At 39.9% G+C, this 27,550-nt stretch overlaps 1 protein-coding gene across 1 annotated transcript in view; it reads right to left on the reverse strand.

The window, feature by feature from the left end:
• Window positions 1-335: 335 nt before the first annotated feature.
• Window positions 336-27,550, reverse strand: part of B3GLCT (beta 3-glucosyltransferase) — a 109,013-nt gene continuing 81,798 nt past the window's right edge. The window contains exons 12-15 of the mRNA XM_022574597.3: window positions 25,331-25,430; window positions 18,509-18,628; window positions 9,704-9,848; window positions 336-818 (exon numbers count right to left, since the gene is read on the reverse strand). Of these exons, the coding sequence (XP_022430305.1) occupies window positions 651-818; window positions 9,704-9,848; window positions 18,509-18,628; window positions 25,331-25,430 (533 nt within the window). The 3' untranslated portion in view covers window positions 336-650. The remainder of the gene's footprint in view (window positions 819-9,703; window positions 9,849-18,508; window positions 18,629-25,330; window positions 25,431-27,550) is intronic.

The following is a 27,550-nucleotide window of genomic DNA, read 5'->3' on the forward strand; positions in this document are numbered from 1 at the left end:
GTGCAGTGGTTGAGAGTCCACCTGCCGATGCAGGGGACGCGGGTTCGTGCCCCGGTCCGGGAAGATCCCACATGCTGCGGAGCGGCTGGGCCTGTGAGCCGTGGCCGCTGAGCCTGCGCGTCTGGAGCCTGTGCTCCGCAACGGGAGAGGCCACAACAGTGAGAGGCCCGCGTACCGCAAAAAAAATAATACGGTTAAAAAGTTCACCCCATTGTAATATCCAGATCAAGAGACCTTCCCTCTTCTTTATTTTATGTATATAATAACACAATCACGTCTCTCCAGACTCATGCCCAACTGAAACTTTCATTATAATGAAGAGACAGGACAGGAAGGAAAATTCTGGTACCATTTATTTTTCTATGACAGAAATAAAGCTGTTTCACAGCTTGAAAGATACACCGTAATCATTGTGTATCGCAATAACGGCATAATGCTAAAGCAAGTGATCTTCCCCAGAAAACAAAAATCTCTGTTTTCCCTATGACTCCTTCCCCACCCTCAACTCAAAAATTACCGTATAATAACGTCCACCTAAAGTCAGGAAGCTTCCGATGCTGCATGTCGCACGTAAGCAGTGTGATCCAGCACAGCAGGACAATGCCAGTCTCTGCTTCTGTGTCCTGCCTGTGCCCACAGGCCACCATGCTTTATAACTCTTCTTTAAAGCCTTTTCGTGTCTCCTGCCTGGCTCTGTCTTCCTCACTGGGTGCCAACCATGTGAAATAGACCTTCACGGGATCGATGTTCCAGTGCTTGTGGAACGATATGGGAACTTGGTGAGATAGGTAGTCCTTAGGGTAATCCACAGGCCGAGCCTGCAGGAAGAACAGAGAATCCCGCTCTCTCACTCATCGAAAACAATTGTGCTTCAGAATAGCACTTAAATGCATGAAACGATTGCTCTCCTTCAATATCTGATGTTGGTTATGGGAATCTAAAAGCAAGAAGGAAAATCTTTTCCACTAAAATCTTCCCTCTAAATGTAGACTCTTTGTTTCTGCATCTCCAATTACTTTTGTATCACCAATGCATCGCTTTTTGCTTCTAGGTTCCACAGTCATGCCTCTGGGATATTCCTCGACCGTGGTAATAAGTGTGAAAAGTTTTCCTTGGTAAGTCATTTAAGTTACTATTATGACTTCTGCAAAGAGGCAGAAAAACTTATTTCCCAGGTCTAAAGAAACTTTGGCCATACATGGTTGTGTGGCGAGGTGGGGCAAGGAATTTTGGGCGTTCCCGCTGCTCTAACTTGGAATTAGGCATATGTCTTTCAGAGTAGGGAAAGCCTAGAAAAGGAAACACTTTGGAGACAAAGCACATCAGTGGTGTTCTGGGTGTGCGAATGGGGGTGGGGAATGAGTGCAGATTCACACAAGGGAATTGGGGGGACATGATCCTAGTGTTTGAAAACCGGGTTTGTGGTTGCCTAGCTCTGGAAATTTGCTAAAATTTTTCAACGTAACCATTCACACCATTACTGTGTGCGAATTGTGTATGGTATGTAAATCATACCTCAGGTACAGCTGTAAAAAAAAAAAAAAGTGTGTCTAAAATACAATCTCCATTTGTTACACTGTTCAGTGTGCTGTAATCTTTACAGATAAGAAGGTTTACATTTTGCCCAATTTCTGTCCCTCTCATGCAGTTTAAGCCAGCGCTCTTTCCGTGTGTACAGCTTCCCACCCTGCTCCGCCTCTGCTCCCAAGTCCTCGTTCCTCACACTGACCCTGCCTGTCTGGGATTTCCTTTTGGCATTTTGGGCACAGAGGCTGATTATAGACTTCTCAGCATCATAGATGCCTCTTTGTATGCATTTTACTCTTCTAGTTTTGTCTTGTTCTTTTCCATGACCTCATTTATCAGAAATGATTAGCACATTCTAATGCTTAATAATCCAGCTCGTCACTTGCAGAGGTGACTCCTGAGAGGCAATTAATCACTTCTGGAATCTGCATTAATAAAGGCGAAAATATTACGGATTTATTTTTTCCTGTGTTACATCTATTTGTATCTCCAACAGTTCATTTCTAAGTGTGAAAAACAAGCAACAATTTTAATATATTGCTGGACTCAGTTTGCTAATATTTTATTATGGACTTTTGCATCTATGTTCAAGAGTAACACTGGCCTGTCCTTTACTTCTGTAATGTACCATTTTAATTCGTTAACATTTTAGCTTTTTTTTTTTTTTTTTTAGTGATTTTCTTAGTGCTTGCTCTAGGGATACAATGTACATCTCTGACATTTTAGGTTAATGTTGGCCTCATAAACTGAGTTAGGAAGCATTCTTGCTTCTCTAATTCAACTTCATCAATGTATATAAGTTTAAATACATTTTCTATTTCTTCTTGAGAAATAGCCTTGCTTAAAAAGTGTAATCTAGAAATTTCTCCATTTCATTTATTTTTTTATTTTTCAATTCATCATTAAAAAAATTATTTTAGTGGCTTTACTGGAGTATAATTGCTTTACAATGCTGTGTTAGTTTCTGCTGTATAACAAAGTGAATCAGCTATACGTATACATATATCCCCATACCCCCTCCCTTTTGAGCCTCCCTCCCACCCTCCCTATCCCACCCCTCTAGGTGGTCCCAAAGCACGGAGCTGATCTCCCTGTGCTATGCGGCTGCTTCCCACTAGCCATCCATTTTACATCTGGTAGTGTATATATGTCAATGCTACTCTCTCACTTCGTCCCAGCTTCCCCTTACCCTCCTGTGTCCTCAAGTCTGTTCTCTACATCTGCGTCTTTATTCCTGCCCTGCCGCTAGGTTCATCAGTACCGTTTTTTTAGATTCCATATATGTGTTAGCATACAGTATTTGTTTTCTCTTTCTGACTTACTTCACTCTGTATGACAGTCTATAGGTCCATCCACCTCACTACAAATAACTCAATTTCGTTTCTTTTTATGGCTGAGTAATATTCATTGTATATATGTGCCACCTCTTCTTTACCCATTCGTCTGTTGATGGACATTTAGGTTGTTTCCACATCCTGGCTATTGTAAATAGTGCTGCAGTGAACATTGTGGTACGTGTCTCTTTTTGAATTATGGTTTTCTCGGGGTATATGTCCAGTAGTGGGATTGCTGGGTCATATGGTAGTTCTATTTTCAGTTTTTTAAGGAACCTCCATACTGTCCTCAATAGTGGCCGTATCTATTTACATTCCCACCAACAGTGCAAGAGGGTTCCCTTTTCTCCACACACTCTCCAGCATTTATTGTTTGTAAATTTTTTGACGATGGCCATTCTGACGAGTGTGAGGTGATACCTCACTGTGGTTTTGATTTGCATTTCTCTAATGATTAGTGATGTTGAGCCTCTTTTCATGTGTTTGTTGGCAATCTGTATGTCTATTTTGGAGAAACGTCTATGTCCATTTCGTTTAAATTGTCTAATTTGTTGGCATAATTGTGGTAGGGTATATAATGATGCCCCTCCTTCATTTCTGATTTTGGCAATTTTTGTCTTCTCTTTCTCTTGGTCAAGCTAGCTAAAGGTTTACCAAATTAGAGCTAATTGTTGGCTTAATTGATTTTCTGTTTTTCTGTTTTCTATTTCATTGATTTGTGCTCTGATCTTTAGTATTTCTTTTATTCCACTTAGTTCAGATTTGATAGATTGATTTAATACCTTTATTCCTTTCTAACATGTTTAAAACTGTAAATTTCCTTCTAACCACTACATAGCTGCACTCAAAGTTTTTGATATGTTGTGTTTTCATTTTCATTCCATTGAAGGTGTTTTCTAATTTTCCTTATGGTTTATTTTTTGACCCATGGGTTATTTTAAAGTGTGTTGTTTAATTTCCAAATATTGGGTGAATTTCCCCAATTTTTTTTCTCGATTTCTAATTTCATTCCATTGTTCTGGGAGGTGAGTCTTGTTTTATGACTTAGCATATGGCCTATCCTGGAGAATGTTCTATATACATTTGAAAAGAATGTTCATTCTGTTGTTGTCGGTGAAATACTTTATATGTGACAGGTCACGTAGTTAATACTTGTCTGTTTCTCAATTCTGTCCCTTTATGTTTCATGTAATTTGAAGATCTGTTGTTAGCTGTATATATACATTTATAATTGTTTTATTCTCTTGATGTATTGACCTTTGTCATGAAATGGCCCGCTTCCTGTCTAGTAATATTTCTGTTCTTAAAATCTATTGTTTTTAATATTACTATAGCCACTCAAGCTCTCTGTGATCAACTGTTTGCACGGTATATCTTTTTTATTTAAATTTTTAAATTGAAGCATAGTTAATTTACAATGTTGTGTTAGTTTCAGGTGTACAGCCAAGTGATTCAGATTTTATATATATATAATCTGAGTATATATATAAAATATATATATATAACATATATATATTTTATATATATTCTTTCCATTATAGATTACAAGATATTGAATATAGTTCCCTGAGCTACATACAGTAGGTCCTTGTTGTTTACATATACATGCTATTATATATAAAATAGATAAACACCAAACTCCTAATTTATCCCCCAACCCCCACTATCTCTTTCGGTAACTATGTCTGAGAGTCTATTTCTGTTTTGTAAATAAGTTCATTTATATCATTTTTTAAGATTCCACATACAAGTAGTGTCATATGATTTTTGTCTTTATCGGACTTACTTAATATGATAACCTCTAAGGTCCATCCATGTTGCTGCAAATGGCATTATTTCATTCTTTTCTGTGGCTGAGTAATATTCCATTGTGTATACATATCACATCTTCTTTATCCATTCCTCTGTTGATGGACATTTAGTTTGCTTCCCTTTCTTGGCTATTGTAAATAGTGCTGCAGTGAATGTTTGGGTGCATATACCTTTTCAAATCATGGTTTTCTCTGGATATATGCCCAGGAGTGGGATTGCAGGATCATATGGTAACTCTGTATTTAGTTTTTTAAGGAACCTCCATATTGTCCTCCATAGTGGCTGCACCAATTTACATTCCTCTCTGTGATCAACTGTTTGCATGGTATATCTTTTCCTTTTATATTCAACCTGTTTGTGTCTACAAATCTAAAGTATACTTGACTCTTATACACAACATATAGACAAATCATGCTTTTTATCCAGTCTGACAATCTCTGCCCTTTGACTGGGGTATTTAGTCCATTCGTATTTAATGTAATACTTGATATAGCTGTATTTTCATTAGCCATTTGCCATGTTATATGCCATTGTTTTTGTTTTTTTGATACCTTGTTTTTATTTCCTTTTGCTATACACCAGCATGTGGTACTGCTGCAGCATATAGTCCTATATTTAATTTTTTGAGCAACCTCTACAGTTTTTCTGTAGTGTATATGCCATTTTTTAATACATTTTTTTGTCCATCTATTCCTCCTTTATTGCCCTTTTTTATTAAAATCTTTCAGTGTACATTTAAGTCTTTAAAAATATAGCTAAAACATCAAAAAAGTTACTTTCTTAAAGGTTTCTCTAGGGATAACATGTATCTTTAACTTATCGGGTTAATACTGACTTAACTCCAACAAAATTAACCTTGCCCCAATAAAGCTCCACTTCTTTCCCGTGCCTTTGTTCTATTTTCATCATATATATTGCATTTATCTATGTTATAAAGTCAACAATATAGTTATATTGTTTTAAACAATCTTGTGAAACTGAGAAAAATATATGTATATATACACATCCATATGTTTTATGTTCATACACAGACACATTTTTTCCTCTCATATACACACATATGTGTATATATACACACAAACATGTATATACATAGTCTTTCCAGTGTACTTAATTCCTTCCTGTATATTCCAGGTACCACATGGTGCCATTTTCTTTCAGCCCAGAGAATTTTCTTTAGTTTTTTTAAGGGAAGGTCTGTTAGCAAAGAATTCTCTCACTTTTTGTTTATCTGGGAAAGTCTTTATTCCATTTCCATTTGGGAAGGATAGTTTTACTGGATATAGAATTTCTGGTTAACTTTCTTTTTTTCTTTCTGCCTTCAGGCCTCTTATTTCTAATGAGAAATCAGCCAGTAACATTTTAATTTCCATTTTCATTAGGTTTTTTGTTGCTTTTAAGATTTTCCCTTTGTCATCGTTTTTCAGTGTTTTGACTATAACATGTTCATGTGTGATTCTTTTCCTGATTATCCTACTTGGGCCTTGTTGAGTTTCTCAGATCAATAGATTGTTTCTCATTACATTTTTGAGAAAATGTATTTCTTCAAAAAAATTGTTTTTGTCCCTTTCTTTCTCCCTTCTCTTTTTAAAAAGGACCCCCATTAAATGTATGTTGGTATACTTTGTTTTACCACTTGTCTTTGAGGCTGTGTTCATTTTTCTTCAGTCTTTTTTCTGTTCTTTGGATTAGGTAATTTCTATTGATCGGCCTTCAAATTTACTGATTGTTTCTTTTGCCATCTCAACTCTACTGTTATGTCCATTTAGATAATTTCTCATTTCTTTTATTGGGTTTTTACAACTATAGAATTTTCATTTGGTTCTTTATCATAGTTTCTATTGTTCTATTAAGACTTGCCATTTGTTGAGTTAACGTAATCATATTTTCCTTTGACTACAGTTTCCTTTAATTCTGTGAATATAGTTTTTTTTTTTATTAGCTGCTTTGAAGTCTTTGTCTGTCTGTCAAACCCAACATCTGGTCCCATTCAGAGTCCGTTTCTGTTGATCAGGGTCCATTTCTGTTGACTACATTTTTTCCCTGAGTTCAATGTTTCTTTGCATGTTTCACAATAATTGATTGGAAACTGGTTATTTTTAAATAATGTATTATAGCAACTCACAAATCTGTTTACTACTCTTTTTTAAAAACTAATTTGCCTGAACTTACACTGTGGAATCTTTCTCCGTAGAGTGTGTGGCTGCTAGTTTCTCAAGTTTTAGTTCTTATTTTTATTCTTTAGGATGACTTTCCTGTGCCTGAATAACTTAGTAGTTAGTTTGTAATATAGGCAGAGATTGTGCTCAAACGTCTCAAGCCCATAAAGCTTCAATCTGTGTGTGGATTGGAAAGGACGTTCAAAGCTGCAGTGGGTTTTCAAACATGCCTTAGCTTGTTAATTACTTTCATCCACTGTCCCATGTGCATGCACATAGTTTCCCAGTGGGCCAGAGAATTGTGGCCAGCTTCTCTAGCCCTCCTGTGCTCTTATTTCCAGGGTATTAGGTATCTTATTTCCAGGGTATTAGGTATTAAACTTCTGACCAATAATCCCTTCACCATAACTGAGACTGCAACCTCAGGCCGGTGAAGATGCAGGTTTTTCTTGTTTGTTTCCTACCCAAATTTGACAATTTTAGCTGACATACCTGTGGGTTTTCATCTGTCCCATAAATCAAGTCCACCCCCTCTGACAGCAAACCTGTTGTTTTTTTCCAGCCAGGCCCATACTGGTGGAACTACTGCTGCTCTCTCCAACCAAGCTTGGATGGAAGGTGGGTAGGGTGGGGGGGTTTCAGGCAGAAAGGCCTCAGACTCTGTTGCTCTTACCCAGAACTACAGTAGTTTTTCAGGAATTAATGCTTCTCAGTGCTTTTTGGTTGACTTCCAGATTCCTGAAATAGTTATTTTGACAATTTTGTGCAGAGGATTCACTGACCATTGCACACTGCCATACCCATTAGTAGCATATAATTTTGGAAGAGCAGAAAACCACATGCTCTAGATACTTTGTTTTTAACAGAGGGTTATACTAGACATTCCTTGAGGCTTCCTTCTGAACCTGTGATCTCACAATAACCTTCCCTGACTAAAAGGAGAAGAAATGTGGCCCAGGCAACTTTGTATCTGAGCTTGTTTCCAAATGCCTGCTCTAACTTACCAGGAATCCTAGATTTTATCTCTTTCTCAATATTTGGACCAGTGTTCAAACATTACAAATGGAAAGTAATGTCCAAATCAGAGCAAACTCTCTTAAAAGAGGCTTAAGAATTAGAAGATAAAGCAGTGTCTGTTGGGGAGGATACATTTTGAGCATACTTTATGACTTTGGAAAGGTTTAAAATTTATTATGTGAATTAGAGAAATCAAGAGTTCTAAAGTATGGGAAACAATTTAAAAAAATTTTTTTAATTATCTTCAAAGGACTTTTACATAAGGAGAAAAGAAAGAAGGAAAGTAATCCTTATCATTTCATTTAGTAACGTATTCTTCCCTAAGTGAAAAAGGCTGCTATGAAAACCTAAGACCAGGTCTTCCCTGGTGGTGCAGTGGTTAAGAATCCGCCTGCCAACACAGGGGACACGGGTTCGAGCCCTGGCCCGGAAAGATCCCACATGCTGCGGAGCAACTAAGCCCATGCGCCACAACTGCTGAAGCCCACGGGCCTAGAGCCCGTGCTCCTCAACAAGAAAAGCCACTACGATGAGAAGCCCGTGCACTGCAATGAAGAGTAGCCCCCGCTCGCCGCAACTACAGAAAGCCTGAGTGCAGCAATGAAGACCCAACTCAGCCAGAAATAAATAATAAAATAAGACTATGATAGTGACAGTGATAAATTATTTCCGTTATACACCAACAGTTTTAATTACCCTTCCTTTCTGTGAGTGAAACATTATGAGAGAGAGGGTAAGAGAGAATAACTTGCTTTTCTAAGTCCTGTAATACCACACATAGGCTCAAGGTTTTAAAACATGGCAAAGTACCTTCTGACTAGTACCAGGAGGGAGGTTTCTCATACATTTCTTATTATAAAGGTCTATCTTTATCTTTCCTTGCAGTCCTCAAGAATGCAGAAATGGATTCTGCCTTTCTTGGTAATGCAAGCACTTTCTTTGCCTCGTTCAAGTGATCTCCTATAGTGCTATTTCTGTCACGCCCAATTCTCTATAGGGCTATAATAGCGCTTGCTACTGGTTACTAAATAAAGCATGAAGACTATATTTTCAGTGTAAGGGAGAGCACTTAAAATACCTATGCATTCAAATCTCAAAAAGCTTTGATTTCTTAAAGGAGAGCATTAAGTGAATGTGGGCGCTGGTTATTTTTAGTGCAGATATATCTATCTGCTATTATTCTTACAGCATCAGGATAGTCACTGATCAGAATATTCACTAACCCAATTCTTTAAAAAAGAAACTACTAAAAAGATTGCAAAAGGATTCCCTTCTTACCCCACACTGCAGGATGCTGAAACTATTAGCACCAACCACCTCTGGTAAACATCATCTCTTCTATAACCCCCAGAGTATATGCTTATTGAGATATTATACTGAAATTTAATTAAGTTTAGCCTGTCAGTTTAATAGCAACCAAAGGGGAGAAAGCCCAATAGACAGTGTAAGGACTGAGGACAGTGTAGAACTGCAAACACTCGGTGGCTAGCAGGACAACGTTAGGTCAGTCCTGTATATTTTTAAATAGCATCTGATAATTTTTAAATACCATCAATTTTTTTTTAACTCAAAGAAAAAAAAAAAAACAGCTTTTACCTGAGCCTACATGCAAGGATGCTGGCCAAACACCATTTCATTTTTTGGATGTTTCTGCGTTCCATCTTCATGCTGTACCTGGTACAGCATCAACCCTCTGCACGAAGAGGTCTGTTAAGGATTTCCCCCTGGAGCCTGTCCACACAGTTCTTAAGACTGTTTCCAGAAGAACAGGTGAAGGGAAAGTAGCAGTACCTTCAAGTGAGAAGAAAACCCCCCTCTCTCCCTCTGAGGTAGGAATAAAAACATTTTTCTCACCTGATGGAAGAGAGGGCTGTGTGTCACAGGGACTCCTAACCCACTAAAGCACATCCCCAGGACCATATCATCTGGAGCGTCATTGCTGTAGCAGCGACACTTGCTGGCGAGAAGTCTCCTGATTGCCTCCCTGCTGAAGACCATCCTGGGGGAAGCCAGAGCAGACAGAGAAGGCAGTTAGCTCCTCACAACCGGTAATCTCAATAAGGAGACAGAGTTCAGAGCCACATTTCTGATAAAGATGTTGACATCAGCAGTGTTTTATATTTGTTATTCTGAGGGAAATGTTTCTGTGTTTCTATGAAAGGAAAAGCACTTTTAAATACGTTTGCCTATCTAATAGGCAATTTTATTTCTTTATATATATCCTATACACTAACACTTGGCAGTGTTCTTTTTCTAGCATGTCACTGGAAAATTAGAATAGTTCTTAAGTTTACACACTCTCGATGAGATCAGTAACAAAATCCGCCAACATTCCCAGCAGGTAGATGGGCCCAGAAATACTAGGTACCTCAGTTATACAGGGGATGACTGACAATGAGAGCAAATCTAATTGAAAAAAACCACGCACGGTCCAAGTGATTCCAGTCCACAGAAGCTTCCTCTAGGTAATTTCGAGAAAGGGGAAAAAAGAGAGAGAGAGGGAGAAAGAGATTGATTTGCCTCAAATAGTGCTAAGATGCTGCTTGACCAGATATGTTGGGTACTTTCTGGTGGAGCTCACAGCCATCCCCACCTTTCTGTGCTCCCCTCAGCACTGCAGGAGGCTAGAAACTCTACAATATTTTCCAGACTCCCTGGCCAGATGGGTCCTGGCTTCATCCTGACGACAAAGGGCCCAATACTGGGGGAGGCCATCTGCTTCTGGCTCCGGTGGTCTCTGTGGCAGAGGCAAATGATGGGGCATGGGTAGCCACAGGCTCCAGCACAGCCGGCATGGGATGGCAGAGCGTCGGTGATGGTCCCAAAGCAGCAGTGACCTGGAGCCCATCCCAGGTCTGCCCCAGATGCAGTGCTGTTAACCTGACAGTAGCAGCGGCCACAGCAACCCACACCAATAGGCCCCAGAAACCAGCACCCTTTGCTCCTTCAGCCTCAGAGGCAACAGTGTTTCCTATAGTTACTGAGCTCTGGGTAAAGCCACCTGCTCCCTCTTATTCCTCTGGCCCTTTCCAATACATTTGTACCAAGTTCCTGCAATAAATTCTCCTCTCTTAAAAAATACAGATTGGTTTCTGCTTTCCCTTCTGGTCCTAGAGTAGTAATGGATCTTCTCATATCATGAATAACCCAATAGCTCATAGGGCTGATATGGTTCACAAGTTCATTCCCAATAAGCAACAACTTTCTTGAAGGCAAAACTATCTAGAATTTATCCATATATTCCCATAGCCAAATACAGGGTCTCACATACAGTAAGCCCTTAGTAAAAGTCTAATGATCCAACAAGGGAGAACAAAGCTGCCTCTGCAAAGCTCTTCCCCAGGGAGGGAGAGTTCTATGAATCAGTCTAGTCGGGAAGAAAAGAGGACAGAGCACGTGAGCACGATCCCTGACGCAAACATGTCGATTCCTGCTCAGCTGGGCTCACAGTTCAGTGCCATATAACCAACACCAGCGACCACGGCTGGTGATGCAGCGACACGGAAGTCACTCCCTGCTCGTGCTGAGATGTCAGAAGACGGGATGGAATATGACCAAACAGGAAGAAAAAGAAGCTCTTTGTTTAAAGTGATACAAGGAAATATGACCGTACAAGAAGAAGAAAAAAAAAGTGCTTATGACCTATAAAACAGGGAAAACTGCAAGTTTGAAAACTCACCGTAAAATGCCTCTCTCTTAAAAATCTAGTGTCCATCAGTGACTCAGGGCCTCACACCTACATGCCGAGCCAAATTCCTGCTCTACTGACCAATCCCAGGAAAGAGCCTGTGTGAGGGGACATGTGTTCGCCATAAACAGACATTTCCCTTAAAGTGTCTGCCTGATGCCCTGTCAAGGAATGTTTCATAGGTAACTAATTGTCCCAATCACAGCAGGCATCTCGTCCTCTCAAACCCTATTTGAATAAAAATGCTTCTCTTCTGCCAGCATCCAGTAGAACAAAAAAGAAAAGGAAAGCCTTTCATTTTGGCCTGCTCTACCCACCCCCCCCAACCCCCAAAAAGAAAAATTACCAGTTACAGCACAGTATGTCTGTTCTGCTAACTTTTAAATATTAAAAAGATTTTGATCAATAAAACCAAGAGCTGGTTCTTTGAAAGGGTAAACAAAATTGACAAACCTCTGGTCAGGCTCACCAAGAAGAAAAGAGACAGAAACCAAATAAAAAGAAATGAAAAAGGAGAAATCTCAACCGATACCACAGAAATACAAATAACCATAAGGGAATACTATGAACAATTATATGCCAAAAAATTTGACAACCTAGAAGAAATGGACAACTTTCTAGAAACACACAGCCCACCAAAACTGAATCAAGAAGAAATAGATAATTCGAACAGACCTATCACTAGAAGTGAAATAGAATCTGTAATAAAAAAAAAAAAAAAAAAAAAAAAAAACTCCCTACAACCAAAAGTCCAGGACAAGATAGCGTCACGGGCAAATTCTACCAAACACGCAAATAACTTATACTGATCCTTCTCAAACTCTTCCAAAAGACTGCAGAGGCGAGAACACTCCCAAAGACATTCTATGAAGCCACCATCACCCTGATACCAAAACCAGACAGACACCACCAGAAAAGAAAATTACAGGCCAGTATCTTTGATGAATATAGATGCAAAAATTCTCAACAAAATGTTAGCAAACTGAATCCAACAACACATAAAAAAGATCATAGGGCTTCCCTGGTGGCGCAGTGGTTGAGAGTCCGCCTGCCGATGCAGGGGACACGGGTTTGTGCCCCGGTCCGGGAAGATCCCACATGCCGCGGAGCGGCTGGGCCCGTGAGCCATGGCCACTGAGCCTGTGCATCCGGAGCCTGTGCTCCGCAACGGGAGAGGCCACAGCAGTGAGAGGCCCACATACCGCAAAAAAAAAAAAAAAGATCATACACCATGACCAAGTGGGATTCATCCCAAGTTCACAAGGATGGTTCAACATATGCAAATTAATCAATGTAATACACCACATAAACAAAAGAAAAGTAAAAACCCACACGATCATCTCACTAGATGCAGAAAAAGCATTTGACAGAATTCAACATCCATTCATGATAAAAGCTCTTAGCAAAGTGGGTATAAAGGGAACATATCTCAACATAATAAAAGCCATTTATGACAAACCCACAGCCAATATAATACTCAACAGTGAAAAGCTGAAAGCCTTCCTGCTAAAATCTGGAACAAGACAAGGATGTCCACTCTCACCACTTCTATTCAACATAGTATTTGAAGTCCCAGCCACAGCTGTCAGACAAGAAAAAGAAATAAAAGGTATCCAAATTGGAAGGGAAGAGGTAAAATTGTCACTATATGCAAAGGACATCATACCATATATAGAAAACCCTAAGGACTCCACACAAATACAGCTAGATCTAATAAATGAATTCAGCAAAGTAGCAGGATACAAGATTAACATTCAGAAATTGGTTGCATTTATTTACACTAACAATGAAATATCAGGAAGGGAATGTAAAAAAAAAAAACAAAACACCTTTTAAAATCACACCAAAAAAATAAAATACCTGGGAATAAACCTGACCAAGAAGGTGAAAGACTTATATGCTGAGAATTATAAAACATTAATAAAGGAAATTAAAGAGGATTCAAAGAAATGGGAAGATATCCCATGCTCTTGGACTGGAAGAATTAGTATTGTTAAAATGGCAATACTACTCAAAGCAATCAACAGATTTAATGTAATCCCTATCAAATTACCCATAACATTTTTCACAGAACTAGAATAATCCAAAAATTTACATAAAACCAAAAAGAAAAAGAAAAAACGAGAATTGCCAAAGCAATCCTGAGGGGGAAAAAACAAACCAGGAGGTATAACTCTCCCAGGCTTCAGACAATACTACAAAGCTACAGTAATCAAAACAGTGTGGTATTGGTACAAAAACAGACATACGGATCAATGGAACAGAATAGCGAGCCCAGAAATAAACCCACACACCTACAGTCAATCTTCAGCAAAAGAGGCAAGAATATAAAATGGGAAAAACATATGAAAATGTGTTTCCCAGTCTCTTCAGCAAGTGATGCTGGGAAAGTTGGACAGCTGCATGTAAATCACTGAAGTTATTAGAACACACCCTCACACCATGCACACACACAAAAAACAAACCTCAAAATGGCTTAAAGACTTAAAACATAAGACATGACACCATAAAACTCCTAGAAGAAAACATAGGCAAAATATTCTCTAACATAAATCACACCAGTGTTTTCTTAGGTCAGTCTCCCAAGGCAATAGAAATAAAAGCAAAAATAAACAAATGAGACCTAGTCAAACTTACAAGCTTTTGAACAACAAAGGAAACCTTAAGAAAAAAATGAAAAGACAACCTACAGAATGGGAGAAAATATTTGCAAATAATGCAACCGATAAGGGCTTAATCTCCAAAATATACAAACAGCTCACACAACTCAACAACAAAAAAACAAACCAATCGAAAAATGGACAGAAGACCTTAACAGACATTCCTCCAAAGAAGACATATAGATGGCCAGTAGGCACAGGAGAAGATGCTCAACGTCACTAATTATTAGAGAAATGCAAATCAAAACTACAATGAGGTACCACCTCACACTGGTCAGAATGGCCATCATTAAAAAGTCTACAAATAACAAATGCTGGAGAGGGTGTGGAGAAAAGGGAACCCTCTTACACTGTTGGTGTGAATGTAAATTCACACCATGGAAAACAGTTATGGAGGTTCCTCAGAAACTTAAAAATAGAGTTACCATATGACCCAGAAGTCCTACTCCTGGGCATATACCCAGACAAAACTATAATTCAAAAAGATACATGCACCCCTATGTTCACAGCAGCACTATTCACAATAGCCAAGACATGGAAACAACTAAAATGCCCATCGACAGAGGAATGGATAAAGAAGATGTGGTACATATATACAATGGAATACTACTCAGCCATAAAAAAAATAATGCCATTTGTAGCAACATGAATGCAACTAGAGATTATCATACTAAGTGAAGTCAGAAAAAGGAAGACAGATACCGTATGATATCACTTATATGTGGAATCTAAAATATGGAACAAATGAACCTATCTACAAAACAGAAACAGACTCACAGACATAGAGAATAGACTTGTGTTTGCCAAGGGGGCAGGGGGAAGGAGAGGGATGGACTGGGAGTTTGGGATTAGCAGATGCAAACTCTTATATTTAGAATGGCTAAACAACAAGGTCCTCCTGTATAGCACAGGAACTATATCCAGTCTCCTGGGATAAACCATAATGGAAAAGAATATAAAAAAAGAATGTATATATGTGTGTATAGCTGAGTCACTTTGCTGTACAGCAGAAATTAGCACAACACTGTAAATCAACTGTACATCAATTTAAAAAAATTAAAAGAATGTTAATAAAAACATGTTGAAAGGCTGTAAGACTAATAATATAACTTCCTTTAATATACAATATACTAATTTTAAAAATAAGAAAAACTGAAATGAGAGGCAGGGATTTGCCCAAGGGAATACCTGCAAATCAAGAACAGCCATGCAGCGTAGCAACAAACACACAAACACACACCACGTACAGAAGATAAACTGCATCATCAGAAACGGGCCTGCCCCCCTGGACTCCTAGCAGATGAACACGGGTCACGGCCGTCTCTTTGGGCAACACTGCCAGGGCCTCTTCATCCTGACCACAGCTTCCTACCCAAATATATGTAAGGAAGTATTTTCAAAAAAGAAAATAGTTATTGAACTAATTGTTATTGAACTAACAGTTATTGAACTAATCCTCCAAATACCCAAACTTTCAAGAAGTAAGCAACAAAGCGGAAAACAGACACTTGGATTCAAATAGTACAAAGGTCTCATTTTCCAAACAGTACAGAGTACCTACACATAAATCCCCGGAGTCCACACTCCTGGGTTAGCTCTGATGAGTGGGGCTGAAGAGGGGTGGTTTAAGGCAATGGTTTTCAAAAACCTATTTGACTATAACACAGTGAGAAAACAAGAAACAGTTCATATGCAACCATTTATGTTTTGTATATGTGTGTGTATGTATATAAAAACTGGAAAAATATCACATAACAATAATACTCTTACTACATGTGATGTACACGATATATCTGTTATTCCATTCCATTCTGAATTTCATTATTTTTAAATGATGGTATGATCCATTAATTGGTTTTACCATCCATTAGTTGATCCTGACTTGCTGATAAAAAAAAAAAGCTGATTCTTAAGCTAGATGACCAGAAAAGTCTCTTGTAATATTAGAGAAACTCTTATGTCTGCAGCTTTTATCAATGGTAGATATAAGACAATCTCATGAAGAATGTTTCTGCATCTTTGTAAAGTGCTACTAAGAACAGAATATTACACTGGTCAATGTTAGTTATGTAAAGATTAGTACCAGTGTTCACGCATCTATTTATTCATTTATCCCTTGTATCCTGTAAAAAATGAGTCCCCATGCTAGGAAGGGGGAATGGAATGGGAAAGGAGACTCAGGTGCTGCCTTCAAATAATTCATAATCTGGGTGGAAAACAGAAAAGTAAATAGGCAATTAGATGATAATGGTTTGTATAATATGCTATGAAGGTATATTAGAAAGGCATCAAACCCAGATTTCAGGGGCTGGACTAGGCCGAAGGCTTCCAGGAATAAGTAACTGTTAGCACTATCAAGTCCAAATGAAGGAGGATTGGCCAGGTGACAGGCAGAAGGCTGGGGTGAGGGACAGTGCTGTGTACAGACCAGCAGACGCCATATCTGAGCGGAGGAGTTAAAAAAATAGTGCCTCTGAGGAACTGAAACAGGTTCAGCACAAATTCTTTCAAGATGAGGGTGCAGATAAATGAGGCTAAGAAGCTGAAACAGCATCTGCCAAGGTCACAAGAGGCCTGGCAAGCCTCAGCGAGGAATTTGGACTTACATTCTGACGGCAACGAGAGGTTATAAAAGGATGTGAAAGACTTTCACTCCCCTGGTAACGCAAAGAAAAATCCAAATAAAATAAAAATCACATTAACCTATGGCACTGTTGAAGAGATGGATGACATGAAGCCTAGGTGCTTCCAGGGAGGAGCCCTTCCCGGGGGAGCCCTTCCCCGGGGGAGCCGCAAGCGGGCAAAGTGGGTCTGGGGGCGGGAAGGCGGAAGGGAAGACCCGCTAGAGACTCCAGCTCCACGGCCTCAGGAGCACCCGGGACGCTGGGAATTAGGCCAACAAGAGGTGGTTAAAATTGAGGCCTGACCCAGATCAACGTGACTCTGGTTGAAATCTGAACGATTATCTCCCAGTCAGATGACAAATGTAGGAAAGAGTTCGCACTCAAATCCACGGGAAGGCAGCGCAGGCCCCCGAGCAGGGGAGCAAGAGGACCAGGTGCTTTCAGAGAAGCTGTGTGACTGCGGCGCGGAGGACAGCACGGAGCGGAGGAGGACGACGACGAGCAAGGAGACCAGGCGGCTGTGGCCGTTCCCTCCGGGTTCAAAGGATTAACACCTTCCTGCTACAAAACGTACAACCCCCGGTACAAAGAACAGGGAGGGCCCTTTACAAAAGGGGAAAGCTCTGGCTTAATGGGCACCAGCACCTCACCCAGGAAACTAATGCATCACCATAAGCCTGCAAAGAGCTGGAACCTTTTCTTTAACGAGGATGAGCTCAGTACGCCTTGGCTTTACGCTTTAGTGTCTTCTCAAAGGCCTCTGTGGACCTCTGTCTCCTATTGCTAATGGAGGATCAACCTTAGCACTGGATCAACAAAGATCAGTACTCCTGCCCAGGCCTGGTCATCACTAGGAAAGGGTCACCTCAGTAACAAGGCTGCAGTCACCACTGAACGGGCCAGAGCAAACCAGAACTCCTGAAACACGACCCCGCAGTAGTAGTCCTGCAGCAGGAATGGTTCTAATCTAGGAGATCGCAAGGTAAGAATATAAAGTCCTAGCCTTCAGAAGTCTACAATCCAGTGCCCAGAATGTTGCTCAGCACATAGTGGACATTCAACAAAAACCTGCTGAATAAATTTAAATTACTATAGTGGATAACAAGACTCTTCCTAAATACCCCAATAGCAAGGACTATAGAAATAATAGAACAGACTGACTGCTCAATTGATTTACTTACATAAATCAAATCAAAAATCTTTCCCCATAAGAGATTAGGCAAATGCTTATTTAAAAGCACTGATTTTTAACTGTTATTTAAACCCTATAAATCCCACACAAATATCATTTAATTGCTTAAGTCTAAACTTCTATACCACTCTTTTCCCACATGTGATTTATAAGCACCGGGTAATTAAAAAGTCTAACGACTTATTTTCTGAAATTAATATCCAAAACTTTTTGCATTTAGACTATCAAAACTAACTGGCTGCCTAGAAGCACTCACGACTAAAGGGACATTTCTACCAAGTTCCCTGACATACATTTATATACTGTCTCTTCAAGGAGTAAAATATTCTTCACTGTGGGTTCTGTTTAATGTTCACTTTCCTATTATAGTAGCAGCTCCCACTGACAGAACACCTGCGTATCAGTATAGATCCCATGGCCACAGACCCATCTCTGCGTCCTGGAAGCGGAAGTGTAATGTCGTGAGTATCTGCAGAAAGCCATGCTCATAGTTACCCTCCTCCTCCTGTGACGTAGCTGTAGCCGCCGGTGCCCAGGCCGTAGCCGTAACGCTCTCCCAGAAACACGGGTTCACTGGCATCGTAACAGCTCAGCAGGTGCTGGAGCCTGGAGATGCTAAGGTTCCCAAGGGAATAGAAGCGATAATCACTTAATTCAAATGCATTTTCAGAGTAAATATTTCATGGTTCTTACAGCCCACTGGTTATATTATGCAATACAATACAGAAGTCATTTAGAGATGAAATTCAAGAGGTTTACAGAAGAAAGATTTTTTTAAAAAAGAAAAAAAACTGAACACTGTGCATTACTGGAAACAGGAGAGGAACTGAGAAACAAGGGCCTCCTCTCCAGTATTACCAAGCCCCTGCCGGGCGTGGCTGCCTCCTGTGGGTGGGCAGGGCGAGGTGTCCTGGCTCACTTCCACCAGTCCTGCTCACCACTGAGCGTGAACTAATCATCACACCTTTTCAGGTGCACTTGGTATTTTAAAAACTTCTTCATGGCTAAAAAAGGAACTTTTGAAGTATAGATGAGGTCCATGTCAGGCAGGGAGCCAGCAGGTAGGGAAGAGAAGGTGTGAGCAGCAAAGCTTTCCAGGAAACCTCCAGATTATGATGCACCACTGTGCTTATGCTCTCAAATGAGCTTCCCTAATCTACGCTCTTTTGTGTCTATTTGTTTATACCTCTGGCCCCTATGCTTCTTTGTCATGTGTCTTGCAAAGGGCCTTGAGAATATCCATGAGCTGCTCAGAAGAATGCCAGCAACTATGGCTGCTGTAAGGATGAGAAAAAAAGATTTCATAGGAAAATAAAATCTATAAATATTTTAAGTGGAGACAAAGGTTGATGTTAAGAAAGGCTAGTTTTCCCATGTTTTAAGAACTTCTGTCACTTACAAATGCCCTGTAAAGTCCTTCTACTGTTCCTTCTAATTTAGAGCTTCTCAGGTCATACACACCAAATCCTAGCTTCCCTCATGATATTAATCAGCGTGCCTTGAAAAAAGTTTTTCCATGGCCGACCTCGGATTAAATATTTTTTATGCGTGAAGTAAATTTCAGTGTTTCTCAAGCCTGTGATTCATGAGCATCATGCATCTCTAAGAGCTCGATATATCAAGCATTTCTCTCAATTACTAATCATGAATTCTTTTCTCAAGAGCAACATTAACATCTAGAACACTGCTGCTCTGGAGTCTCATTTTTCCTGTCTTTGGGATGTATAGGAAGGGCCGTCTTTTCCATCTGTGCTTATGCATCTTACACCCAGCTAATAAAGCTGACGCTGAAAGAGAAGAAAACACATTTGATGTATGAAAAAAAATCTCTTACAAGTGCGGTGCTCAGAGTCTCCAAGTTGACTGATCAGGTTTATATCTGCCTAAAGGTCAAGGGCTCTGATCATGGTGACAGTTTCTAAGTGGCCAGAAAGTGTTTGAAAACTACCCTATTTTTGACACAGAAGTTAAACATTCTAGGCTCCTAGTTTGGAATCAGTATTCAGGAAGTCGTCTAATAAATACCTCTGCAGGGGAAAGCAAGGAAGGGTGTGGACACCTCGTAAATCACCATTCGGTCATGGAGAGACAAAGATCTCTAAGGAAATCGCAGCCTTTGCTTGGTAAAAAGCTCCCTAAAAGCTCAAAGCCCCTTCTAGCAAATGCGTGAAGAAATGAGAAGTATTTCCCTTCTTCCTGCATATTGTAAAATTATCAATTAAACCATAAACCCTCAATTTCTGAGGTTAAAATAACTAGGATTTAACATCTCATCTGGGTTTCTTTTCCTAGCAACATTAACCGTTTCCATATTTGCAAGATCGTATTAAAGCTGAAGAAGCATAAACTGAGCCTGACAACTATTACACACTTCATATTTGGTAAAAACTGGAAATGTGGCTAAAGCAGGCAGATCTCCAGTTCAATCCAAGGGAACTTGCTACCAGGAAAAGAACTTCATTTAACAACCTGTTACCATTTCAGGCAACCTGAGGCACAGAAATGAACAGAAACAGTATGGAAATGTTCAAGTGCAATCAAAATTGTATTAATACATTTTAGTGTTTTATCATTCTCACTCAGTCTCTCTCTCTATATATATATACACACACACACACATCTGTATTATGCCCCTTCCCCCCACACCAATGTGTATATTCTAAGAACAGTGAAAGTCAGCCACCTCAGAAACTACCACTGACACAAGTTTCTTAAAAAGTTAACACACCTGTTATATGTCCCAACCATTCTGCTCCTCAGTAGTTTGCCGAGATAAATGAAAGCAGATGACTATACAAAGACACGTACACAAAGGTTCACAGCAGCCTTAATTATAATCCAGAACTATGAACAGTGACACAGTGCTTGTATCTAAGCTAACACCCATGTTCCAGTTTTATCGACTGACCCAATAACATTCTTTATAGCAATTTTTCCCTCCAATGCAGGATGGAGCCCAGGATCCTTTACTGCATTTATTTATTATTCACTTTATTCTCCTTTAATCTGGAACAGTTCCTCAGCTTTTTGTCTTTCATGACATTGGTATTTTAAAATAATAAATGCCCCCACACCCCCCTTTTTAATAGACTGATCTTTATCTTGGGTTCGTCTGATGTCTCCTCGTAATAAAGGCAAGGTTACGCATTCCCAGGTGCAGTATTATATAAGTGATGTTGTCTGGCATGTGGTGTCCACCTGTCCTCCAGTGGGAGTATCTATTTTGATCACACGGTGCTGTCTGGCGTCTCCCCTGGACACTTAGTTTTCCCTTCGCCATTTCTCAGGCTGCAGGCAGACACTTTAACAGCCAGCAAATATACTGGTCCTCATCAAAATTCACCCCGAGTTTAGCATCCGTTAATGATTCTTGCCTGAATCCATCTTTACTATGCTGGTTACAAAAAGATGACTTTTCCAGCTTCATCATCACTCCACATTTATCAGTCAGAACCCCTCGTTAACCTGCTAGCTAGAGCCCACCTGTTACGGACTGAATTATGCCCCCAACCAAAATATTCATATATTGAAGCCTTAATCGGGGATGTGGCCGTATTTGGAGATGGAGTCTATAAGGAGGTAATTAAGGTTAAATGAGGTCATAACGGTAGGACCCTGCCGTGACAGAATTAGTGTCTTTATAAGAAGAGACACCGGAGGGCGCTCTCTCCATGGCACACAAAGAAGAGGTCACGTGAGCACACACCAGGCCGGCGGCCACCTTCACACCAGGAGAAGACGCCTCAGAAACCTCCCATGTCAGCACCTTGATCTTGGGCTTTGCCAGCCTCCAAAACTGTGAGAAATAAATTTGTGTTGTTTAAGCCACCCAGTCTGTGATATTTTGTTATGGTGCCTGATCTGCCTCATTTACTTATTTATTTCTTTATCATAAGCATGGACTCCCTGATTCCTAATTTTAATGGTTGATAATCCATTACCGTCCTTAATCATACTGATGCTCTTGTCACAGATTCTGCCAAAGAGAACCTTTCCAAGCTCACTTCCGTGTCCTCTTGACATGCACTTTTCTTTTTTTTTTTCCTAAGCACTTCCTTACTCTCTGGTATAAAAAAGAATGTTCCAAATATCTTCTTGTATCTTCCTTGCCTCAACCTTTAAATCAGTGATTTCTCTGAGACTGGTGCCTTTTAGCAGGAAAGTAGCAACATCAGTTCCGGTCATTAGTTGCTCAGGGCTATGGGGGTATCTTTGCTTCTGGTCTTCTTTGGTGAGAAGGACTAGGAAGGTGTGTGTGTGTGCGTGCGTGACACACACACACACTTTGGCAATCGTGAGTCTCACAGAAATTATGAATTCTTGCAGATTTCTCCACTTCCAATCTTCCAGCTCTACCTTAGGCATCTTCCTTGACCTGGCCCATCCCATATCCTCCCACAGTGAGCACCACGGTTCCCAACCAACACTTACTCACCTACTCAGCCCTATAGTGTACCTAAAATGCCTTCAGAGTTGCTTCACCCACACGGTGACTGAAAACTCAGGAGTTGTCTGACATGCCCCCCTCCTCCCACCCCTGACTGAAGGTGTGTCTCTAAATCCTGTCTTCAGCCATATTTGCCTTAGTTATACTTTCCCTGTAGTGTGATTATGTTTTCATTTGAAATGCAGTTGGGTTCATTTGTTTCAGCTTTCTCCTCATCCTTGTTGATTTTTCTCATCCTTACAGATTTTATTTTTCAATAGGTAAAATATTAGCATGCTTCCCAAAGTCAAAACTAAACTAAGAGATAAACTCAGCAAAGGGTCACACACACACACCCCCCACTCCATCTACCCGATCCTCCCATCCACCCCTGTTTGGAAACTACTTCATGGTTTTCTGGCTTATCTGTCCATTTGTCTTTTGTACAGGTAAGTCTACATGGGTATGTTTTATTTCCCCCTCTTTCTTCCATACAGGGAAGCAAACTGAATACATTCTTGTGCACTTGGCTTTTTCCATGTAATGGTATCTTCTGGAAATCACTCAATACAATTTGATTTCTTTTTTTTTTTAGAGAGTTTTTTGTTTTTGTTTTTTTTGCGGTACGCGGGCCTCTCACTGCCGTGACCTCTCCCGTTGCGGAGCACAGGCTCCGGACGCGCAGGCTCAGCGGCCATGGCTCACGGGCCCAGCCGCTCCCCGGCATGTGGGATCCTCCCGGACCGGGGCACGAACCCGTGTCCCCTGCATTGGCAGGCGGACCCTCAACCACTGCGCCACCAGGGAAGCCCTCTTTTTTTTTTAAAGGAACCAAAATTTTGGTTCATTAGTTTGATCCTCTGCTTTATTGACCTCTACCTCATTATTTCTGCATTTATCTTCATTATTATTTTCTTGTTTTGGGGGGGTTGACTTTGTGATTCTTTTCCTAACTTGTTGAGTTGGGAATTGAATTTTTTTGTCTTTATTGTTCCCACTGGCTTGGCAAACCTTATCCATCCCTTTATTGTTAGACTTCTTGAATGATTATGTATCTTTCATATAAAGCATAGAGTTAGGGTTTGTTTTATGAGCCAATGTGAAAAGTTTGTTCTTTTATTAGGGGATTTAAACCCACTCACATTTTGTGATATGACTGATGTTTGATTTCAACACTAAAATTATTTTAGGTTTGAATTATTATACATATTATACTGTATGTACTGTGTTTCTTTATCTACTAACATTCTGGATATTAGAAAGTTTTCTTTTCCTGGTATTTATGTTCTATTTAACTTTTCATGTCTTACCATGCTTTTTTTCTTACTTGGTCTGTCAGTTTTACATCGGTATCCTTTGAATTCCATCCATTACCTGTACAATAGGCCATGATCTTATCCTATTGTCCTTTTTCCTTCCTTTTTTTTTTTAAGTTGAATACTTTGTCAGAACATATAACATTTACATACTGTTATTTACCCATGTCCCCCCCCCCCCGTTGTGCTTTTAGTGCTACAAGTTAAATACATGAAATGCTCACCATCAGTCGTTTTACCCAAATTTCATCTTAGTTGCATGAACTTCTTTCCCCAATATCTATATATTCCTTAGGAAGGGCACGTGTGTACACTATTCCCTGAGTTTATGTACTGAGAACCTTTTCTGTAGCCTCAATACTGAAGAACATCTTAACTGCGTATAAAATCCGTGAGTCACAATTTCTTTGTTGAAAATGTTCCTCCACTGTTACCGTATTTCTTATGTTATTTTGAGAAGTCTGACACCAGTCTAAGCTTCTTGGTCTTTAGATTATTTCATCATTTTGCCTAGAGACTCAGAGGACTTTATGATCAAAATCTAACAGTTTTACTCGGAGATGTGAAGAAGCTGATGGTCCCAGGTCAGTTTTCCCTGGGACCTACTAGGCCCTTTCAAGATATAAATTAAGGTCTTCTTTTATTTCTGGTAATTTACATATTATTTCTGTTCTTTTGATTTTCGTCCATCAGGGACTCCAGTTATACATGTGTTAGATTTCACTGCTTCCTCCATTTCAAACACAGACATTGTGAATTTTACTTTGTTGGGTGCTAGATGTTTTGTGTTTCTATAAATATTCTTGGGGTTTGTTCTTGGATGCAAGCCAGTTACTTAGAAACAGTTTGGTCTCTGGGGGTCTTGCTTTAGTGTTTGTTAGGCATGACCAAAGCACTGCTTAGTCTAGGGTTAGCTATTTCCCACTATTAAAGCAAGACCCTTCTACAAACTCTACCCAATACCTGTGAATCAAGGGTTTTCCAGTCTGGCTGGTGGGAAGAGGTACCATACTCAGCCCTCTGAGAGTGGTGGGCACCACGCCCTCTAATCACTCTGGTTGGTTCTTTCTCCAGCCTCCAGGAGTTTCCTCATACACATGCACTGACTAAACTCTACTGAATGCTTCAGGCGCCCCTCCACAGATCTGCAGTGTTCTCTTCCCGTGCAGCTCTCTCCTTTCCAGTGCTCTGTCCTGCTATAACTCTAACGGCCTTGGTCTCCCCAGACTCTCAGCATCATCACTTCAACTCAAGGGCTCAGCTGGATTCCACCTGGGTTCCCCTCCCTGAGCAGGGACGTGGAAGCTCCCTACGACAGTTAGCTGGGGCAGTCATAGGACTCACCTCATTTGCTTCATGTGTCTCATTGATGACTGTCGTTTGTTGCCTAATATCAGTGTCTTAAAAACACTTATTTCATATATTGTGTCCTTTTTTGGGGGGTTATTTCAGATGGGAGGGTAAATCCAGTCCCTGTTACTCCATCTTGGCTGGCAGCAGAAGCACCCATCACCATTTCTGACTATGAGTATACGTAGAATTTAAAGCCACCCTAGGACAGGGGTGACTCCTTACCTTATTAATGTGTCATCATCCACGATGACTAACCATGCTATTTTGTCATAGCTGTGATTCAAAAATCTTTCCAAAATGGCAAATGTCTTTCCACAGTGACCTAGGAAAGGTGAGAAGAAAACTTACAATGCATTATTTTCCTTAAAACATATATAATTCATTTGGAAACATTATTTTAGTTTTAAAGTGTTGTAAGTAAAAGTGTAAACACTGACATGCACCTTAAGAATTTGAAATTTTAAAAATTATCCTTCTCCGATTTCCATAGACATAGTGAACCAGGAAGAACACTAGAGATCATGAAATCAAAGGCATTCAGTTCGCACATGAGGGACTGAAGACCTAGAGAGGTGAGGGGAATTACACAAGGTCAAGTACAGGTAGGACTAGTATCTTCACGTCAGACATACAAGAAAGTTGTAAGCCTCGAAGAAACTACAGGAGCCTGGCCATCTTTCCTTAGATCTGCTTATTCTGAAGGGAAATATGAGAAGCTCAAGCATCACAACCTTAGGGAAACAATGGTGCAAAAGTACAGGATTACACCTTCAGTTATTTATTTTGTAAATATTTGCTATTAAGTTTCTAATATGCCAGACATGGTGGCCAGTTCTCAGATGTCACTAAAGATACAGTACTGAGTAAGACAGAGGCACAGTCCCTTAGATGCCAACGGATAGCGAAGCTTTAATGGAAAATGCTGGGGCCAGGGTAGCAATGGAATGCTTGGGAAGAGAACTCAAGTCGATAGAAAAGAATAAGCCCCTCTTTTCAACAAAGTATTTGGTGACACAATAGAGAACAAACCACTTGATTTAACCTTTATTTTCCTTATTCTTGATCTCTTTATGTATTTTTAACCATTTTAGTATGTATTTTTGAAAGCCACCTCAAATTCCTTTTGGATAAAGTAGAATATAAATGTGAGCAATAATAAGGTCAGACTAAAAATAAAGAAATCAAGTAAGGAGTGCATCAACAAATAAGTGATTATTATAGTCAAAGTCTAAACAGCAAGGTTACAAAAACAAACAAAAAAATTCAAACAAAAATCATTTTTCCAAAACAGACAGACTTAGTGATATGTTTACTAACCTTGTCAGAATAATTGATAACTACAGGAATGACATATCTGATCTACACTGTACTTTTATCAATCAGGGCATATGAGCAACACTACCATAAAATAATCAAGATAAATTATAGAACAAGATAATCAACTCACTTTTTTTTTTTCTTTCATAAAAGGGTTTGGAGAAACCAGAAAACTAAAGAAAAAACATGGCAGGAACACTGGATAAAAATTAAGATGAACAGGGCTTCCCTGGTGGCGCAGCGGTTGAGAGTCCGCCTGCCGATGCAGGGGACACGGGTTCGTGCCCCGGTCCGGGAGGATCCCACGTGCCGCGGAGCGGCTGGGCCCGTGAGCCGTGGCCGCTGAGCCTGCACGTCCGGAGCCTGTGCTCCGCAACGGGAGAGGCCACAGCAGTGAGAGGCCCGCGTACCGGAAAAAAAAAAAAAAAAAAAAAAAAAATTAAGATGAACAAAGAGCATCTGAAGGTGAGGTGGCCAAATTTCTACTTCCATTTTTTTTGAAATAAAAAATGTTTTGAATTAGAAAGCCTGCAATCTGAAGAGAAAAGCAGGTATACTTCCAACAATTTACTAATTAAAATATTAATATATATGGATACATATATGAGCTTATACTACATATAGCCCATGTAGAATGTGGTTAAGCGCTCTCAGAAGTACAAGCAAAATGCGTCCTAGACCACAACAGACCATAAGCTTCAGGAGGATGGAAACGGTCAGCTTCATTCCTGCTTCCCTCAGTATCTACCAATGGCTGGCATGCAGCAGTTGGGTAACAGTCCTGGCTGGATAAATGGCTAAAATTAAATGAGGAGGTGCTTTGTATGGGAAGATGATAAATTAACTCTGGACACCCCATTATGGCCACAGTGATCTATGAAGGTACAAAGAAATCTATTATTAAACTCTGTCATAACTGTCATATGCATAATTGTCATGTGTGTCAATCATATCAGTATGACCGACTGAAAACTTGTAAACTTTGTTAGCACTAAAAGCACCTAAACTGCAAGAATCCGTCCACATCCATGGGTAAAGATGTGAGGGAAGGAAAGAAAGAAACTTACAAGTGGCAAAAATTATACTATTTATAAAATATTTCAGTTTTATCTTAATTTACTATAT

This window comes from Delphinapterus leucas, chromosome 18 (assembly GCF_059928025.1).
Source record: "Delphinapterus leucas isolate spDelLeu-1000000601 "Yukka" chromosome 18, BTC_Dleu_Yukka2, whole genome shotgun sequence".
Lineage (NCBI taxonomy): Eukaryota > Metazoa > Chordata > Mammalia > Artiodactyla > Monodontidae > Delphinapterus > Delphinapterus leucas.